This window comes from Somniosus microcephalus, chromosome 10, assembly GCF_052327205.1.
Source record: "Somniosus microcephalus isolate GS21.2 chromosome 10, FLI_Smic_1.0, whole genome shotgun sequence".
In the NCBI taxonomy this organism is placed as follows: domain Eukaryota; kingdom Metazoa; phylum Chordata; class Chondrichthyes; order Squaliformes; family Somniosidae; genus Somniosus; species Somniosus microcephalus.
Genome location: NC_140996.1, coordinates 129668815 through 129685300, shown reverse-complemented (window position 1 = coordinate 129685300; position 16486 = coordinate 129668815). Strand labels below are relative to the sequence as shown.

Here is a 16486-nt window from a genome sequence, read left to right as displayed (position 1 = left end):
GGCAAAGCAGTCCATGCTCCAACAATCCTCTGTGTAAAGACATTCACCTAGTTTCTCTCTTCATTCACTTGGTAATAATTTGAAATTGATGACTTGTCATTAGTGCCTACCCAACCAGAGGAAATATTCTTTCCATATTCACTCTATCAAAGTCCTTCATAATTCTATAAAAAAAAACTTTGTTAAATCTCCTCTTAAATCTTCTCTGCTCCAGTGGAAATAATCCTAGCATCTCTAGTCTCTCCTCATAACCTTGGTTTCCATTTTTGGCACCATTCTGGGAATGTATGCTGTAAACTTTCTATGGCTTTAATGTCCTTTCTATAATGAGACATCAAAACTGCACACAGTACTCTATCTGTGGCCTAACTGGTGTTTTGCATAAATATATTATTGCTTCTTTTCTCTTTTAATATTTCTACTTTAATATGCTCCTATTTATAAAGCCCAAAATTAACTAGCATCTACAGCACAGAACAAGGCCATCTGGCCCAAGTGGTCTAAGCTGGTGTATATAATCCATACAAACCTCCTCCCACTCTAATTGTCTCTCCCTACCCTGTCCCCAAATCCCGCTATTCTCTTTTCCCTCATGTGTGCATCAAGCATCCCCTTAAATGCATCAGTGCTCTCTGCTTCAACCACACCATGTGGTAGTGAGTTCCACATTCTCACCACTCTCTGTGCAAAGAAATACTTCCTAAATTCTTTATTTGATGTGTTAGTGGCTATCTTATATCTATGTTCCCTTGTTCTGGACTCACCCACAAGTGGAAACAATTTATTCACATCCATCCTACCGAACCCTTTCATAACTTTAAAGACCTCCCTCAGATCTCCTCTTTTCCAGAGAAAACAACCCCATCTTTCTCAATCTTTCCGGACAGTTACTGGCCTTTTGTATGGTTTTATCTACCTGCACACTCAATTTCAGGAAATTATGTACATGAACTCCTGGGTCTCTCTGTTCAGTCACAGCGCGCAGGATGTTTCCATTGAGTGTGTACTCCCATTCCTTGTTTTTTCTCCAAAAATGAATTACCTCAAACTTATCAACATTAAATTGCATTTGCCACCTGCCTGCCCATTCTGCGGACCTGCCTAAGCCTTCCTGACACCTTTTATAATGCTCCATGTTGTTTGCCAAACTTCCTACTTTTTCTGACATATGCAAAGTTCAAGATTATGCTTCCTATACCCAGGTCCAAATAATTTATGTATACCGAGAAGAAAAATGACCCAACATTGACTCCTGGGGTACACCACATCCAACTCTTCTCCAGTATGAGTAACACCCAAGTACCCTCAACCTTTCTTCCAGTCCATCAACTAACTTTCTATCATTTTCCTCTTATGCTCTAGAAAACCTCCTGTGAGAACATTATCAAATGCCTTTTGAAAATCCATATACCTACTTCTATTTTGTTCCCTTTATCTATCCAATGGGTCATTTCTTCAGAAATCTCTACTAAATTTGTCAAAAGCAACTTGTATTTAAAAGATCCATGCTAGATATCCTCGATTAACCCATGTATTTCTAAATGTTCACAAATTGTATCTCAAATCTTGGATTCCAAGAGTTTTCCCACAATTGACATTAGACTGCCTGCACTATAGTTACCCAGTTTCCTTTCTTTTCCTTCTCGAGCAAAAGTGTCACATTGATTACTCTTCAGTTCAATTTGCATATTTAGGAGCATTGAAAAATTGTGGCCAGAGCTTCTGCTATCTCCAATTCTTTTTTTTTTACAGTTATCTCTAACAATTGCTTCATATCCTTCTTTAGTGTACCCATGTTCTCACTTCCACTGCCATTTGTAAAACACAATGCAAAATATTTATTTAATACCTTCAACCTCTACAATTAGTCTCTCTCCTTTATCTCTGATACTTGACCATGCAAGATGGTATTTAGCACCAGGACTGAAATTGTGGCCTCTATAAGAAAAAGTTACATGAGCGGGGGAGGGAAGAGCTCTTGAATTGTGAAACAAGCCAGGGGAATATATTTATCAAATTATTAAAAAGACACCTTAAGGCCAACAAAGGCATAAGGCAAGATATAAAAATATAAAATGTTCTGTGATAATGAACATGTATGATATAGAGCGTATGAGAATGACAAGGTATATATACATTTATGACACTCACTGTCAAGGTTCACACATGAATAATAGCCACATAGGCAAGGTATGTGAGGGTGGCCCAGGCCCCCATGGATCTATTTCCCAACAAGGAATCAAAGCCTTGAGGGGCGAAGGGGAGGAGAGAAAAAATAAAACATCAAAATAATAAAATTAAATGTTATATTTATAAAGCTGAATAAGAATAGATGTAATAGTGAAAAAAGATTGTTTTCTTGACTTCCCCATCAACTGCCTCTCATCAGCACCTTATACCCATTCCTCTCTTAGAGTGTGTTTGCTGCAATTATTGACCCTGAATATTCTTTTTCCACTGAAATGGATTTATTTTTTTATTAAATGTAAGCAATTGTTTCAGCACAATTCATATACTTTGTTTTCACTCTCAGGGGGTGAAATTGCCATAGTTGGCACCTCCCACTGGAGGCGCTAATGGTGTGCAAATGGCTTTTCGCCCCCCTGAGGCACTAACCACAAAATTCTGCAGGAGGTTAGCGGTGGCGTTATAGTGTATCGCCCTGATCTTCTGCACTAATCATGGCATCATCTCTGGGTGCAGCGCCTCGAGAGAAAAATTCCCCCTCGTACCTTGCAGCAGGGCCGGGTGATATTACCGACTGCTGCAGGGGTCGCGAACAGTGAGGCCAGCCGCTCACGGGGCACCATTTAAAAGCACGGTGGTCGGCTGACATGAAAAAAATTCTGAGCACCGGACATGGGCTGAGTGCCGCGATCGGTCAGCCCGGCACTCAGCTTGAGTGCTGGGCTGATCACGCGGCACTCCCACACGCGGCGCTCCAGCAGATACCAAAAAATTTGCAGAGCTCTCAGCGGAGAGCCCTTCCCTTTAATTGAGGGAAGAGCCACACATGGCGTTGCTGAGCGCATTACCCGGATCGGGACATTCCCTGCCTCTTGCACTCCAAGAGGCAGGTGGAGTACTTGATTTAGCGCTCCACTTCCCTCTTGGAGTTAAAAATGGGAATTTTTCAAATGTTTGAAAAGGTTGGCGCCTAACACTAACTTTTCAAACGTTTTTGACTTAGCCTTTAATTTAACGTATGGTGTTGCACCAAACAATTCATTTGCAGATTTATTTTTCAGGCATTGCATGTTGAAGTCATCCATCATTCGTAGATTAACACTTTACACATAATCATGAATTCAGACAAAATAATCAGCCATGGAGCTCAGGTCAGGTCAGACCTGATACATTTTAATATGCGGAAACCATTTAAGAATATGTTTAAGTTGAGTTGATTTTTAAAGAGTTGATTTGTATTATTATATTACTGTACCAAAGCTACTCAAACTTTTCAATATCCAAGACAGTTTCAGATTTAGCCACAAGTTATTGAGGTAGCAAAAGTTCCAGCTCCTACCTGTGAGATCATCACTTGGCCAAGAGCCTTGGGGACAAGCCTGGCAGGTGTACTCATCAAACACAAACTCATTTTCCTTACATGGGGTACAGGTCCAGCAGCAGCTCACCTCTCCTTTCCTGATCACCTGTTCAAATTGATTGGTGACACATAAAAATGTTAAAAGATAATTATGATTTGTTCAAACTGTCTTGCTCACTAAACATTTTCACTGAATTACAGTAAATTAACTATGTGATTTGTTATCACTGAGATCTATTCAGAAACTGTCACTTGCACTGTCACAAAGATGTTTTATGTGAAATTTCAGTGTCCAAACAGTAAGTTGTGCTACAAGCAGTAAAATAATTCATTTACGGGTTTTTCTGTAGGGGGTCGCACATCACCAAATTAGTTGCCCTATCGCAGAATGAGTAAATCATAACAGAGTACAAGCTCAGAAATGTCAAACTAAACTAATTGCTTCACCCAATACCACCTCAGACTATAGAGCCAGGACATCATTGTTATTAGATATTGTGGTTTTACCTGTCTGAGGTATCTGTAGAATATACATAAAAGAGAAAATCACAGCTGGTAACGAGCAGGCACCTGAACAAAACTCTGCTAGCGTATTATTGTATGTGAATTTTAAAAAATATTCCATGTTTTATAACTGTTCTTGTTATTACCAGAGGGGAAGGTAATGATGTACAGTTTTATTTGTCCGCAGCAGACCCCTGCACATTAAGGCTGGAATCTTTACCTTGGAGTCGGGTTGTGTGCATGCGGGCTGCATAGCGAGTTAGGAGCCCGAAGTTGTGAACGGCGCGTTCTGCAGTGCGAGATTTACTTAATGGCCCCAATTAAAACAGTCATGCGCGTTTCCCAGCCCAATTAAATGGAGCGGGTCCAATGATGTCATCGATGACTCATTTCCAGCGTGAATATTTAAAGCAGCCTTGAACACATCTCATTTGAAGGTTGATGTAGGAGTGCATAAGTTGGTTTCCAGAGGTTTCAATAATGTGATAAAACTGTAGGTCGTGGAGACAAGACAGAGAGCCACGCCAAGGTTCAATGATGCCTCCCTCGAAGTTCTGGTGCAGGCAGTAAGAGCACGCAGGGTGGTCCTCTTCCCTGGCGATCAATGCAAGTGACCACACAAAGAGATAAAAAGGGCAAGGCTGGAAATCGCAGAGGATGTCAGTAGCAGGGATGTCATTAGGAGGACGTGGATCCAATGCAGGAAAAGATTCAATAATCTAATGAAGTCAGGAAAGTGAGTGCAAAGCCACACTCACCTACATCCTGATGTGCGTGTCACCACACCCCCATCTCTCTGTCTTCCCAAGCCTACTCCTGCACATCATTCCTCACACCAACCCATCTTGCACGTCCACCCATCCCTCTCTGGCTATGTGCATACTCACATCCCCATCTGACTAACCACCACTGACACTCACCCTCATTCTAATGCAATCATAGCAAGTAACACCACAGAAGGAGGTCATTTAGCAATGTCACGCCACTCCCTCATGTCACCCTCTACAGATGTTGCCCATCCATCCGTTACACTCATTCCATCACTCTCACTCAAAGTTCTCTTCTTTCCCTCCTTGCAGGAGAAGAGATCCCAGAACAATAGGGAGAGACAGAGAAGAGGAGGTGGCCCTCCAGTCTTCAGTCAATTGACTCCAGCAGAGCAGGCGGCCCTGGGGATCTCTGCAGTTGCAGAGCTGCTGGTGGTGGGAGACAGAGAGAGGGGGACATCCCAGCAACCTGCTGACAGAATTACATCTCACACAGCCACATGGCATATAGTAGTCACTCATATGGTGACTGATGTCAGCAGCCAGTGAAATATCATCATAGGCATAATGGTAACATTACCCATTCTTATTATAACACTTCTAATTCATCTCTTTACTCTCCCACAGGTCCATCAGTGCCCCCCCACCCCCCTGCACCACTGTCCAGCTGGAGGAGGAAGATGACTCCTCGGAGGAAGCTCCAGCAGCAGACCCAAGCGCCGCCAGCACCAGCGCAGATACACACCTCGGTGGGTCCTGTGCGAGGAGTGTTTTCACCTGGTGTCTCTCATTTCAAGTGAGCAAGAGCAGATGGTGTTGACAGGGACAGCAGTGGAGACTCCTCACCAGAGGGCTACATCTGTAGAGGGTGACGATGAGGGAGTGGCGTGATATTGCCAAATGGCTTCCTTCTGTGGTGTTACTTGCTATGATTGCATTAGAATGAGGGTGAGTGTCAGTGGTGGTTAGTCAGATGGGGATGTGAGTATGTACATAGACAGAGAGGGATGGGTGGACCTGCAAGATAGGTGCATGCAGACACTGAGCCTCGGGGGCCATCGAGAAAGAGGGTGATCTTGGAGGGGCAGCAACAATTACATGAGGTTCTGGCATCTTCTGCAGCCACGATGTCTGCAAATGTACAGAGAATGGAGGAGTCCCTCTCCAATATGAGCACCACCATGTCGCAGGTGATGGTGACGATGTGCTATTCCATGGAAAGGATGGCCATTGCATGGTGCAGCAAATGCGTCAGTCACACGAGCACTTGCTTGCTGTGGACAACAGATGGCAGATGCTCATAGACCTCATCTTGGGGAGGGATATAAACAGAGACTTGGACATTCATCACCCCACTGCTGCGTAGCAAGGTGCTCTCCAAGGAAGTGCGGGTGGCCCATGAGAGGAATGATATTAAGAGGGGACATGGAAGTGCAGGTTCTGCTCAAAGCGCTCCCACTTCTCCCCTGTTGCCTCCCCCTCAGTCAGAGCCCCACATGCTGCCCCGGATCCCAATGGCCGAGTCTGCCCCTGCACAGTCGCAGGAGGAGCAGTCTTTGGCGGGGCCCTCACAGGCTCCAACACCCAGAGGACAGCCACCAAAAGTGTCAAAGCAGTCGCAGCAGGGAAGTGAGCAGCCTGCCTCTACCTCTGCTGAAGCCACAGGAGTTGCACCTCATAGAAGCACTCAGAAAAGAAAAAAGACACAACCTTAGATGCACAAGTGTATGAACAAATGTGGTAAGTTTCAGTTATACTTATGACAGAGATAAATGTATTTCTTTGCATCACTTTCCAGTCTTGTCCATTTTTGCCTGCTAGCTGGGAAGTGGCTTTGTCACTTGGAGTGAATGGTGAGACATTACTTAACCTTGAGCAGTGGCGGTTTGGGTGAGAGGAATGGCTTGATCATTGTAGGGCTGCTTTATGGTGTTGTTTGGGGTGGGGTGGGGGTGAAGGGGGTGGGGCTTAGTGCAGCATTTGGCAGCCATATGGGTGCATTGGAGCAAGTTAAGTAAATCTAGCCATTATGAGGCTATCCCGGGCCTCCCGGGAAATAATGTGCGCCGCTGCTTCTGCCATCTCCACCTCAGGTTCCTCTTCCTCTTCCTCATCATCTTCCACTTGTACCTCCTCCTCCTCGTCCTCCTCGTCCTCCTCTGAAGAGGCTGTGCACTCTGTGTCTTGCTCCTTTTACAGCTCCAATCCTCGCTGCTGCGTTATGTTATGCAGCACAGAGCAAATGACGATGATTCTGGAGACCCTAGCTGGTGTGTACTGAAGGGCTCCTCCAGATCTGTCAAGGCATCTGAAGTGCATCTTTAGCCTGCCTATTGCTTGCACTATGACACATCTGATGGACATGTGGTTCTCATTATAACGCTCCTGGGCCTCAGTACTTAGCCTCAAGTGTCATAGAACGGCCTCCTTCTGTGCTGTTATGGCTCTTATAATGGCACAGAAGGAGGCCATTTGGCCCATCGAGTCCATGCCGGCTCTCTGTAGAGCAATCCAGTCAGTCCCATTCCCCCACTCTATCCCCGTAGCCCTGCAAGTTTATTTCCCTCAAGTGCCTATCCAGTCTCCCCTTGAAAACATTGAGGCCTAGAAATTCAGTTGTTTGCGCCAGCCGCTAGCGCCTTAGGAGGAGGAGAAGTGGGGTGCTAAGTGGCTAGCGCCCGGGCGCAGCGCGATCTGCGCCTCTCGCGAACTTCAGTTAAGATTTAGCGGTGGCGCAAAACCTTTGCACGCGCTCAGCTGCGCGCGCAGATCCTGACGTCATTTCATGGTGCAACGCCCTTTTTGCGCCCCAAACCGGAAATTCAGTGGCGCCGGCCTATTGTGCGCCTGGCGCCCCTAGCGACTGGTAGAGGGGAACGGTTCCCAGTCGCTGCGGGGCGCGGGGGGGGGGCGCTAATTAAAGGGCACTCCTCCTGCAGTATAAATGGCAGCCATTTTGCACCACTCCTTCTTTGTGAGAGACGGATCTTTGGAGAGAGACAAAGGTAGAGAGCTTTCTGGTTTGGCTCAACACTCGCACAGGTACTTGTGGCTTCAGGCCACAGCTTTGCACTTGTCTTTAACTTCAGAGTCATAGCATTGATTGGAAACATATAATGGGGGCTGCAATGGGTGGAAACGTTGGGCTTCTCCATTGCATTCAAAGGGCTCAGAGACGCCGTGAGAGAGTGCCAGTCATGGCCAGACGGAGAAGGGGCAACAGGCGTCGGCAAAGGAGGCCTTACCCACCCAGGGTATACCGCCAGCAGTTCTCATATCTGAACATGTCTGAGGAGCAGTGTGTTCGGAGGCTGCTATTCAGAAGGGCGGTGGTCACTGAGATCTGCCATCTGCTTCGCGGAGATCTGCAGCCACAGCTGAGGAGCAGGATGTCTCTGTCGGTGGCAGTGAAGGTGATGGTGGCTCTCAACTTCTATGCCACCGGCTCCTTCCAATCCGCTACTGGGGACATTTCCAACATCTCCCAGTTTGCGGTACATTGCTGCATCCGCCAGGTGACCAATGCCCTTTTCAGAAGGAGACGTCAGTTCATCTCCTTCCCCATGACCATTGACAAGCAGCAACAGCGTGCAATGGGCTTTGCAGCATTAGCGGGCTTCCCCATGGTGCAGGGTGCCATTGACTGCACGCATGTGGCTTTGCGGGCTCCTCTAGAGAATGCCGAGGATTACCGCAACCGGAAGGGCTACCATTCGCTCAACGTGCAGTTGGTGTGTGACCACAGGCAGCTCATCCTAGCTGTCAATGCCCGCTTTCCAGGCAGCAGCCACGATGCCTTCATCCTGCGCCAGACTTCTGTGGCAGACATGTTCGAGGCCCAGCCTCACCCACGAGGATGGCTTCTCGGGGACAAAGACTATCCTTTGTGCACTTGGCTGATGACCCCGCTCCGTGCGCCCAGCACCCCTGCTGAAGAGCGATACAATGACAGCCATCAAGCAACCAGGAACATCATTGAGCAAACAATCGGCGTGCTGAAGTAATGGTTCCGCTGTCTGGATCGTTCCGGGGGAGCCCTACAGTACTCGCCTGAGCGAGTCTCCCATATCATTGTCGTGTGCTGCATGCTGCACAACCTGGCTATCCGCAGGACTCAGCCACTGCCAGCAGACATTGGAGGACCACCAGAGGAGGAGGAGGAGGAGGAGGAGGAGGACCAGCACAGGAGGGAGGCAGAAAGTGCAAGGGCCGCCCGTCGGCGGCTTATTGCACGTCGGTTCTAGGCCCCCTCTCAGGGAATGGCTTGTGCCAATGGCAGAAGATGAATGTAGCCGCTCCACAAGCCCTCAGCCGAGCAGGGCAACCAGGACTTCCAAAAGAAAGCATGGACAGTGCGATTTAAGAAATTTTTTTACTATGATACCTCTGTGCCCTTCCCACATGACAAACTAATGGAGAGAAACCCCCCCCAAAAACACAAATACACCAGTCTCGGCCTTTAAATATGAAACAAATATACCAGTCTCGGCCTTTAAATATGAAACAAATACACCAGTCTCGGTCTTTAAATATGAAACAAATACACCAGTCTCGGCCTTTAAATATGAAACAAATACACCAGTCTCGGCTTTTATAAGTAAAACAAAACATTTGGCCACACCTTCTACTTTTTCCCCTGCGAGGGTGATCCGTTTCGCTTCCGTGACTGGCCCCTACCCGCCCTGCAGCTCCTCCTCAATGGGACCCCAGTGGCTGCAGCAAGGCTGGGGGAAGGCTGCTGAGGGTCAGATGGTGAGACGGCAGATGCCCTTGGGGGTCGGCCTGGACCAGCTCTGGGCCTGGACGGGCCGGCTGCTGACTGCTCCAACTCTGCTTGGGCGGCAGCAGTCTGTCCAACAGCTGGTGGCAGCTGCAATGGAGGAGTGACAGTGTTGGCTGCAGGAATGCTGCCAACCTGACAGATCACAGGCACTCCCTGGTCGGCTGATACATTGGCACGCGCATGGGCCAGCACTGCAGCATGCGCAGCAATCTGCTGAGGCACAGACTGCTGGGCTGCTGCGGCACAGCGAGTGCCCCGGCGATGCCTGGTCGATCCAGCGAACGTGGCAGCAGTTAGTGCCCGTGTGGCCCTGGTCTGTGTCTGCATGACAGCAGCCAGTGAATGCACGGCACGACTGAGCACTTGGCTAGAAGCCGCCTGTGAAGCAGCGAAGTCCTGCTGACTCCTAGCCTGTGCTGCCACGAAGTCCTGCAGACTCCTGGCCTGTGCCGCACTGAATTGTTGCAGACTCCTGGCCTGTGCTGCACTGAATTGTTGCAGACTCCTGGCCTGTGCTGCCCCGAATTCCTGCACACTCCTTGCCAGTGACTCTATGGAGTCAGGCATCCTTGCCACTGCAGCCATGAGCTCAGTGTGCCTGCGCTCAGCCTGGGCACCCATTTCCGCTAGGAGCCGCACCTCCTCTGCGCTCATCATAGCAGGACTGGAGGCCGTACTCACCCTCCGGGGAGAAGGCCGCCGAGCTTCCCCACCCCTCCCGCGTTGCTGCAGCCCGCTGGTCCCCGGAGCTTCACTATCCTCCGACCCTTCCCCCCTGCTCCCCTCCAGGGAAGACGTATCACCATCATGGCCATGGGCTGCCTCGGCTGAGGGTGTCCCTGATGGGCTGGCTTCCTCTTCCTCCTCCTCTATGTCTGACTCGGACACAGTGCCAGCTTGAGGGACCACCTCCTCACCTGGCGAGTCACCATCTGAAAGCAGGGAGGCACAAGAGTTGCTTTAGAGTGAGGACAGGGCGGCAGCGAGGGAGGCATGAGTGCTGCTGTGCACTGCATTGGTTCGATACTGGCAAAGGATGCTGGTGTGAGGCGCAAGTGGAAAGGGAGAGGTCAAAAAGGTGATGACCTTACCATTGGTGCCCAGAACAGGGTCAGCATCTCCAGTGGCGACGGGGCCACTCAGCCGGCCTGCCATGATCCGCTCCACTCGCTGCTCGAGGTCGCTCAGCTGTTTCAGGTCAGGACGGCCTCCCCCGGTCTGTCGCTGCTGTCTTCTGTTATGTGCCAGCTTGGCCTGCAAGAGAAAGGACCGCCTCTAAGTACAGTGTCAAGCCCTGATCTTGCCCACACTGCCTCCCATGTTCGATTAGCCCTGACAGTGTCAAGCCCTGATCTTGCCCGCACTGCCTCCCATGTTCGATTAGCCCTGACAGTGTCAAGCCCTGATCTTACCCGCACTGCCTCCCATGTTCGATTAGCCCTGACAGTGTCAAGCCCTGATCTTGCCCGCACTGCCTCCCATGGTCGAATAGTCCTGACAATGTCTAAAGTCCTGATTGCGCAAGTGCTTTTCATGACAGTCCCATAGCTGCTGGATGAGGGCTGGCCATTAGGGCTTTCAGACCTGTTTGGCCATAAAGTGAGGTGCACATGCAGGGATGAGGAGGATACTGGAAAGGGTACTCACCCTGACAACCCGAGTGAGGTCGTTGAATTTTTTCCGGCACTGGGTTGGTGTCCTGCCAACCACGCTGTTGGACGCGACCCGGTTTGCCACATCCCTCCATGCTTTCCGATATTCGGCGGGCAGCGGCCTCCTGCCACCCTCAGGGAAGAGGATATGGCGCCTGCGGTCCACTGCGCCAACCAGCAGCCTCAGGTCACCCTCGCCGAAGCGCTGCGCTCTCTCCCTGGCCTTCTCCATTCTCCTGGGCGTGGAGCTGTTCCAGAAGCAGTGTTCAGGCCTTGCCTTAGGGCTGCAGTGTGCAGGGCGTGGCAGCCAAGCAATTCCACCCTCCCCCTTTAAGTGCTGACTGGCGCCTGACTGTCTGCCCTCAATGAGCAACTCGCCGCACCTGCGCTGCACCCGCCTTCGGTGTTTGCACCCCGGATCGCCGGCTTAGCGCCTAATGATAGTCGTGCATCGCCTGCTTTAGCGCAGCAGCAACCTCTTGGGGCGATGCAACTGAATATCGGCGAAGGTGGCGCTATGTTGCGCTGGGCGCAAAAGTTAGCGAATGCCATGCTGTAGCGCCCCAAACGTGGCTATACTGAATTTCTAGGCCTGAGTGTCCCCACTTCCACCGGCAGCGAATTCCAGGTCATCACCACTCGCTGCGTAAAAAAGTTTTTCCTCACATCCCCCCTGTATCTCTTGCCCAAAACCTTAAATCTGTGTCCCCTAGTCCTTGTACCATCAACTAGTGGGGATAGCCTTTCCCCGTTTAGCCTATCCAAACCCATCATAATCTTGTACACCTCTATCAAATCACCCCTCAACCTCCTTTGCTCTAATGAAAACAAATCCAGCTTCTCCAACCTGTCCTTGTAGCTAAGATCCCGATCCCTGGAACCATTCTGGTAAATCTCCTCTGCACCCTCTCAAGGGCCGTCACATCCTTCCTAAAGTGTGGTGACCAGAACTGGACGTAATACTCCAGTTGTGGCCTAACCAGCTTTTTATAAAGGTTCCGCATAACTTCTCTACTTTTATACTCAATACCTCTACTTATGAAGCCCAAGATCCCATATGCTTTGTTAACCACTCTCTCAATATGTCCAGCCGCCTTCAGGGACCTATGCACATTAACTCCCAGGTCCCTCTGTCCCTGCACACTCTTTAAAACTGTGCCATTAAGTGTATATTGCTTCTCCCTGTTCCTTCTGCCAAAATGCATCACCTCACACTCCTCTGTATTAAATTCCATCTGCCACTTGTCTGCCCATTCTGCTAGCCTTTCTATGTCCTGTTGCAATCGATTGGTATCATCATCACTGTTTGCCACACCCCCAAGTTTGGTGTCATCGGCAAATTTAGAAATTCTACTCTGTATTCCAATATCCAGGTCATTTATATATATCAAAAAAAGCAGTGGCCCCAGCACTGACCCTTGGGGAACACCACTATCTACCATCCTCCAATCTGAAAAACAGCCATTTACCACAGCTCGCTGTTTTCTGTCCTTAAGCCACTGACCCAACTATTCCACGAGCCTCAATTTTGATATCCAGCCTTCTATGTGGTACTTTGTCAAACGCCTTCCGAAAATCCATGTTACGAGTCAAATCTTCAGTGGATAGCCCTTGTCTCCAAAGCAGCCAGCTGGTAAGTCTGTTTGGAGGTGCAACGAGCTGAGGGAGGGTGGACTGACGCAGCACGAAAGATTCATGACAGCTACCAGGGAATCTAGCACAAACATGCATTATGACCTTTGTATGGTTGCAGACGAGCTGTACATTGAGGGAGTGGAAACCCTTGCGGTTCACAAACGCTCCTAGATGATGTGGGGGTGCCTTGATGGCCACATGTGTGCAGTCGATGATGCCCTGTACCTGTGGGAAGCCAGCCAGAGCCACACAGCTGAGAGCCTGCTCAGTAACACTGGCGTCATCAGTGGCAAAGTTCACATAATTGGCTGACTTGTCAAACATTGCATTGGTGACCTGGGTGATGCATCTATGGGCGGCCGACTGCGAGATCCTGCAAGTGTTTGCTGCAGGTCCCTGGAGGGAGCCTGAGACAAAGAAGTTGAGGGCGGCGGTGACTTTGACAGCCACTGGTAAGGCGTGTCCACCAGGTCCTTTAGTCCACCAGCTCCTCCAGGCAGCACGTCTTGCTCCAGCAAGCTACAAATATCTGTGACAACTTGGTGCAATAGCCTGAGCCTCCTGAAGCACTGCTGCTCGGTCATGTCCAGGAAGTGCATCCACTGTCTGTATACCCTGTGTTGGGGGTATTGCCTCTGGCATGGTGCAGCCCTGTGCTGACCCTATCTCCTGTGGAGCATCAGGTTGTTGAAGAGAAGGCTGCTGTTGTGGTTGCTGCTGCTGTTGGTGTTGTGGTGCTGGGGCTCATCTGGGTCCGATTCAGAGGTCCAAGGTGAGACAGCATAAGCGGCACCCATGCTGATCTAATAAATGGCGGGTAAAGTGGAGATCAGAGACCCAATCCCTCAGTGTTTTGATAGTGACTAATAATGTGGTGAGAGTGGCTTCCGAAGTTGCAGAAATGAGCTGCAAACTCCTGACAGCTAAATCTCTTCACAAAATGGTGTCATCAAGAGCCTTTCCATTAGACAAGTAATCAGGTGTAATGTGGGAGCATTTATGTGTTTTTTCCAGCTGTCAATTAATAGACTTGCACCATGGCCACTGAGCTTCCACCTCCCCATCACAGGCGAGGTTCCCAAGGTGCGTGGATCCCGTGTGCAAGAAGTTAAAGCCAAAAGCTGCTGCTAAAAAGCCTCTTAAGAATCTCTCAACAATCTCTTCAATGAGGTTGCTTGCCTCTGCCGAGTGGGTCCGTGGCGCGCTGGGAAATGCGCCCGAGTTAAATGCGGATGACGGCAGGTTCCCGAATCGCTGGCAATTTCACCGATTTTTACTGCTGACTCACCCCCAAACCCACACACTCGGGACTGGGAATATTCTGGCCTATGTTCCTGTATTTTGAAGAATTAACAATTTAGCACCAGTGTGAGAGTTTCGGCTGATTCAGTGGAGGCTTAATTTTCTAATGTAGATGCAGTTCAGATCTGAATGATTAAAAAGAACTTGTATAGCACCTTGTTATGTTCTCTGGAGTCCCAAAGTGATTCATAACCAATGAACTACTTCTAAAGTGAAATCGCTGTTACTGTGTAGGAAAACTCAGCAGCCAATTTCCATGCAGCAAGGTCCCATGCACAGCAAATCTGTTTTTGGTGGTGTTGGTTGAGGGAGAAATGTTGACCAGAACATGGACAGAACCCCTTGTTCTTTGAACAGTGCAGTGGGATGCTGAATAGGCAGACCGTACCTCAGTTTAACATCTCATCCTTCAACAATACATCAGTGCCTCAGTACTGTACTGAAGTGACAGGCTAGATTATGCTCAAACCCTGCAATAGGGCTTTGACCCACAATCACCTGACTGAGAGGAGACAGTGATACCAACCCAGTCAAGTTGACACTCAAATGGAGGTCTGCTGTTTGCATGCAATTTTCAGTTCATCAGCATAGTTCCATGTGCAGATTTGAACTTGTACAGGGTGCACATTAGTGATGGGAATGTAAAACTGTGTGTAAATGAAATTTAAATGAATGGAGATAATTAAAGGGGAGTGTCAGGTAGGACGGCAAAAATTCTGTAAGCCTTTGTAAAGGCTTGAAAGGCAACTGAACACATTAGTAGTCTTGGGCAAAGCTGAAGGAGGAGAGGACTATGAAGTGGCAGGCAAAAATTCAGGGCAACTAGAGTTGGGCAATAAATGTAGCCTTGTTAACGTGGCCCATGTTCTGAAAACAAATACAAAAATGCAGCAAAAGGAAACCCAAGATGCAGACATGAGTTGGCAAGTAAGTTACAGTGAAGCATAACATCCAACATCCTGTTTGATGACTGCTGAAAGGATGAGGGGGCTGCAGGAGCTGCTTCTGAGGAGGGTAAACCATTTGTTGCCACTCCATGGCACCCAACCCCATAGGTCAGCATTACAGAATGCCTAGGTTAGGTGATTAGGTGGAGGCAAATGGAAGCTGCAGATGACTCCCACCAAAAGCCAGCAGGGATGAAATTGAAATCAATGGTTGGGAATGGGATTTTGGGCACCAGGGTGCTGATGCCGGAGGTCCAAGGGAACGGTCCCTGGCAATCAGCTATGATAATTGAGGGCGGTGGGGGGTCATGAGAGCTTTGCGGTTGGGGGAGATGGGGAAGCACAGGCTCCTGCTCCTCCTGGTCCACAAGGAAACATTGACAAATATAAAAAAATGTAACTTACCTGTGCCTCTTCTGGCCATGATCCTGCCTGCCACCAGGTTTCGATGGTGGCTGCGGCCCTGTGCTTGATTGGTGTGGTTATGTGTTAAAATTGCAGTGGTTATGTGTTAAAATTGCATCGGGGTCTGAATGATATCATCGGACTTCAACTTTTGAATATTAATGAGACGCCTGTGGTGGGCACCTTCCCTGTGACCTGAATCAGTGGGGTTAAAATGGTGGTGACTGCAAACATGTCGAACGCAGCGGGTAGGACTCGACCACCATTTTAAACCCCACCCACACTGTTCATGCTGGGCAGCCAGGGTTAAAGTCAGGGCTAGATTGTTTCTCTCTCAATCTTTAACAAAAGCTATTTAATTACTTTCAAAATTATTAGAGGCAAAGCTGGAGGGCAAATTTCAAATGCATGTGCTTGTTTAAACAAAGAGGCTGAGTGCGTGAAGGTGTAAGAGAAAAAACATGACAGTCTCTAGTAATTACATACCTATTGCAACTTTTGTTTCCCAATTATAAACATCAATAAGCTTCAGAAAGCATAGTAAACTGAGATGCGCAGACAGAGAGACAGAGAGGTAGAATTTCCATGGGGGATCGCCAATCTCCCACTGGTAGAAACCCCGGAGAAATAGCAGATTCACTGTCACTTGCTCAGAACTTCACAAGAACCAGCACAGAGATTGGCACCCAGGAAGGTCTAGCTAGTGAGTTAGAGGGGGCTGCACAGAGGGATTTTTGGGGCCCAGGCTTCAAAAGAAAAATTCTTCATGTGTGTCAGCAATTGCTCAATTCATTGGACAGTCTGCCTTGGGAACTATTGCACCATGTTGGAGAATGTGAAGGAGTCCGCTACCAGCCTGTGTGGGGTTCTAGTATAGGGCATCAACACTGGTGTGTGTGGTCACTCCAATGGATGCTGCAACTGGGTTCTCCTTGCAGAACTCT

At 48.8% G+C, this 16486-nt stretch overlaps 1 protein-coding gene across 1 annotated transcript in view; it reads right to left on the bottom strand.

The window, feature by feature from the left end:
- Positions 1-16486, bottom strand: part of grm5b (glutamate receptor, metabotropic 5b) — a 953934-nt gene that overhangs the window by 168317 nt on the left and 769131 nt on the right. The window contains exon 6 of the mRNA XM_085998803.1: positions 3527-3653. Within this exon, the coding sequence (XP_085854929.1) occupies positions 3527-3653 (127 nt within the window). The remainder of the gene's footprint in view (positions 1-3526; positions 3654-16486) is intronic.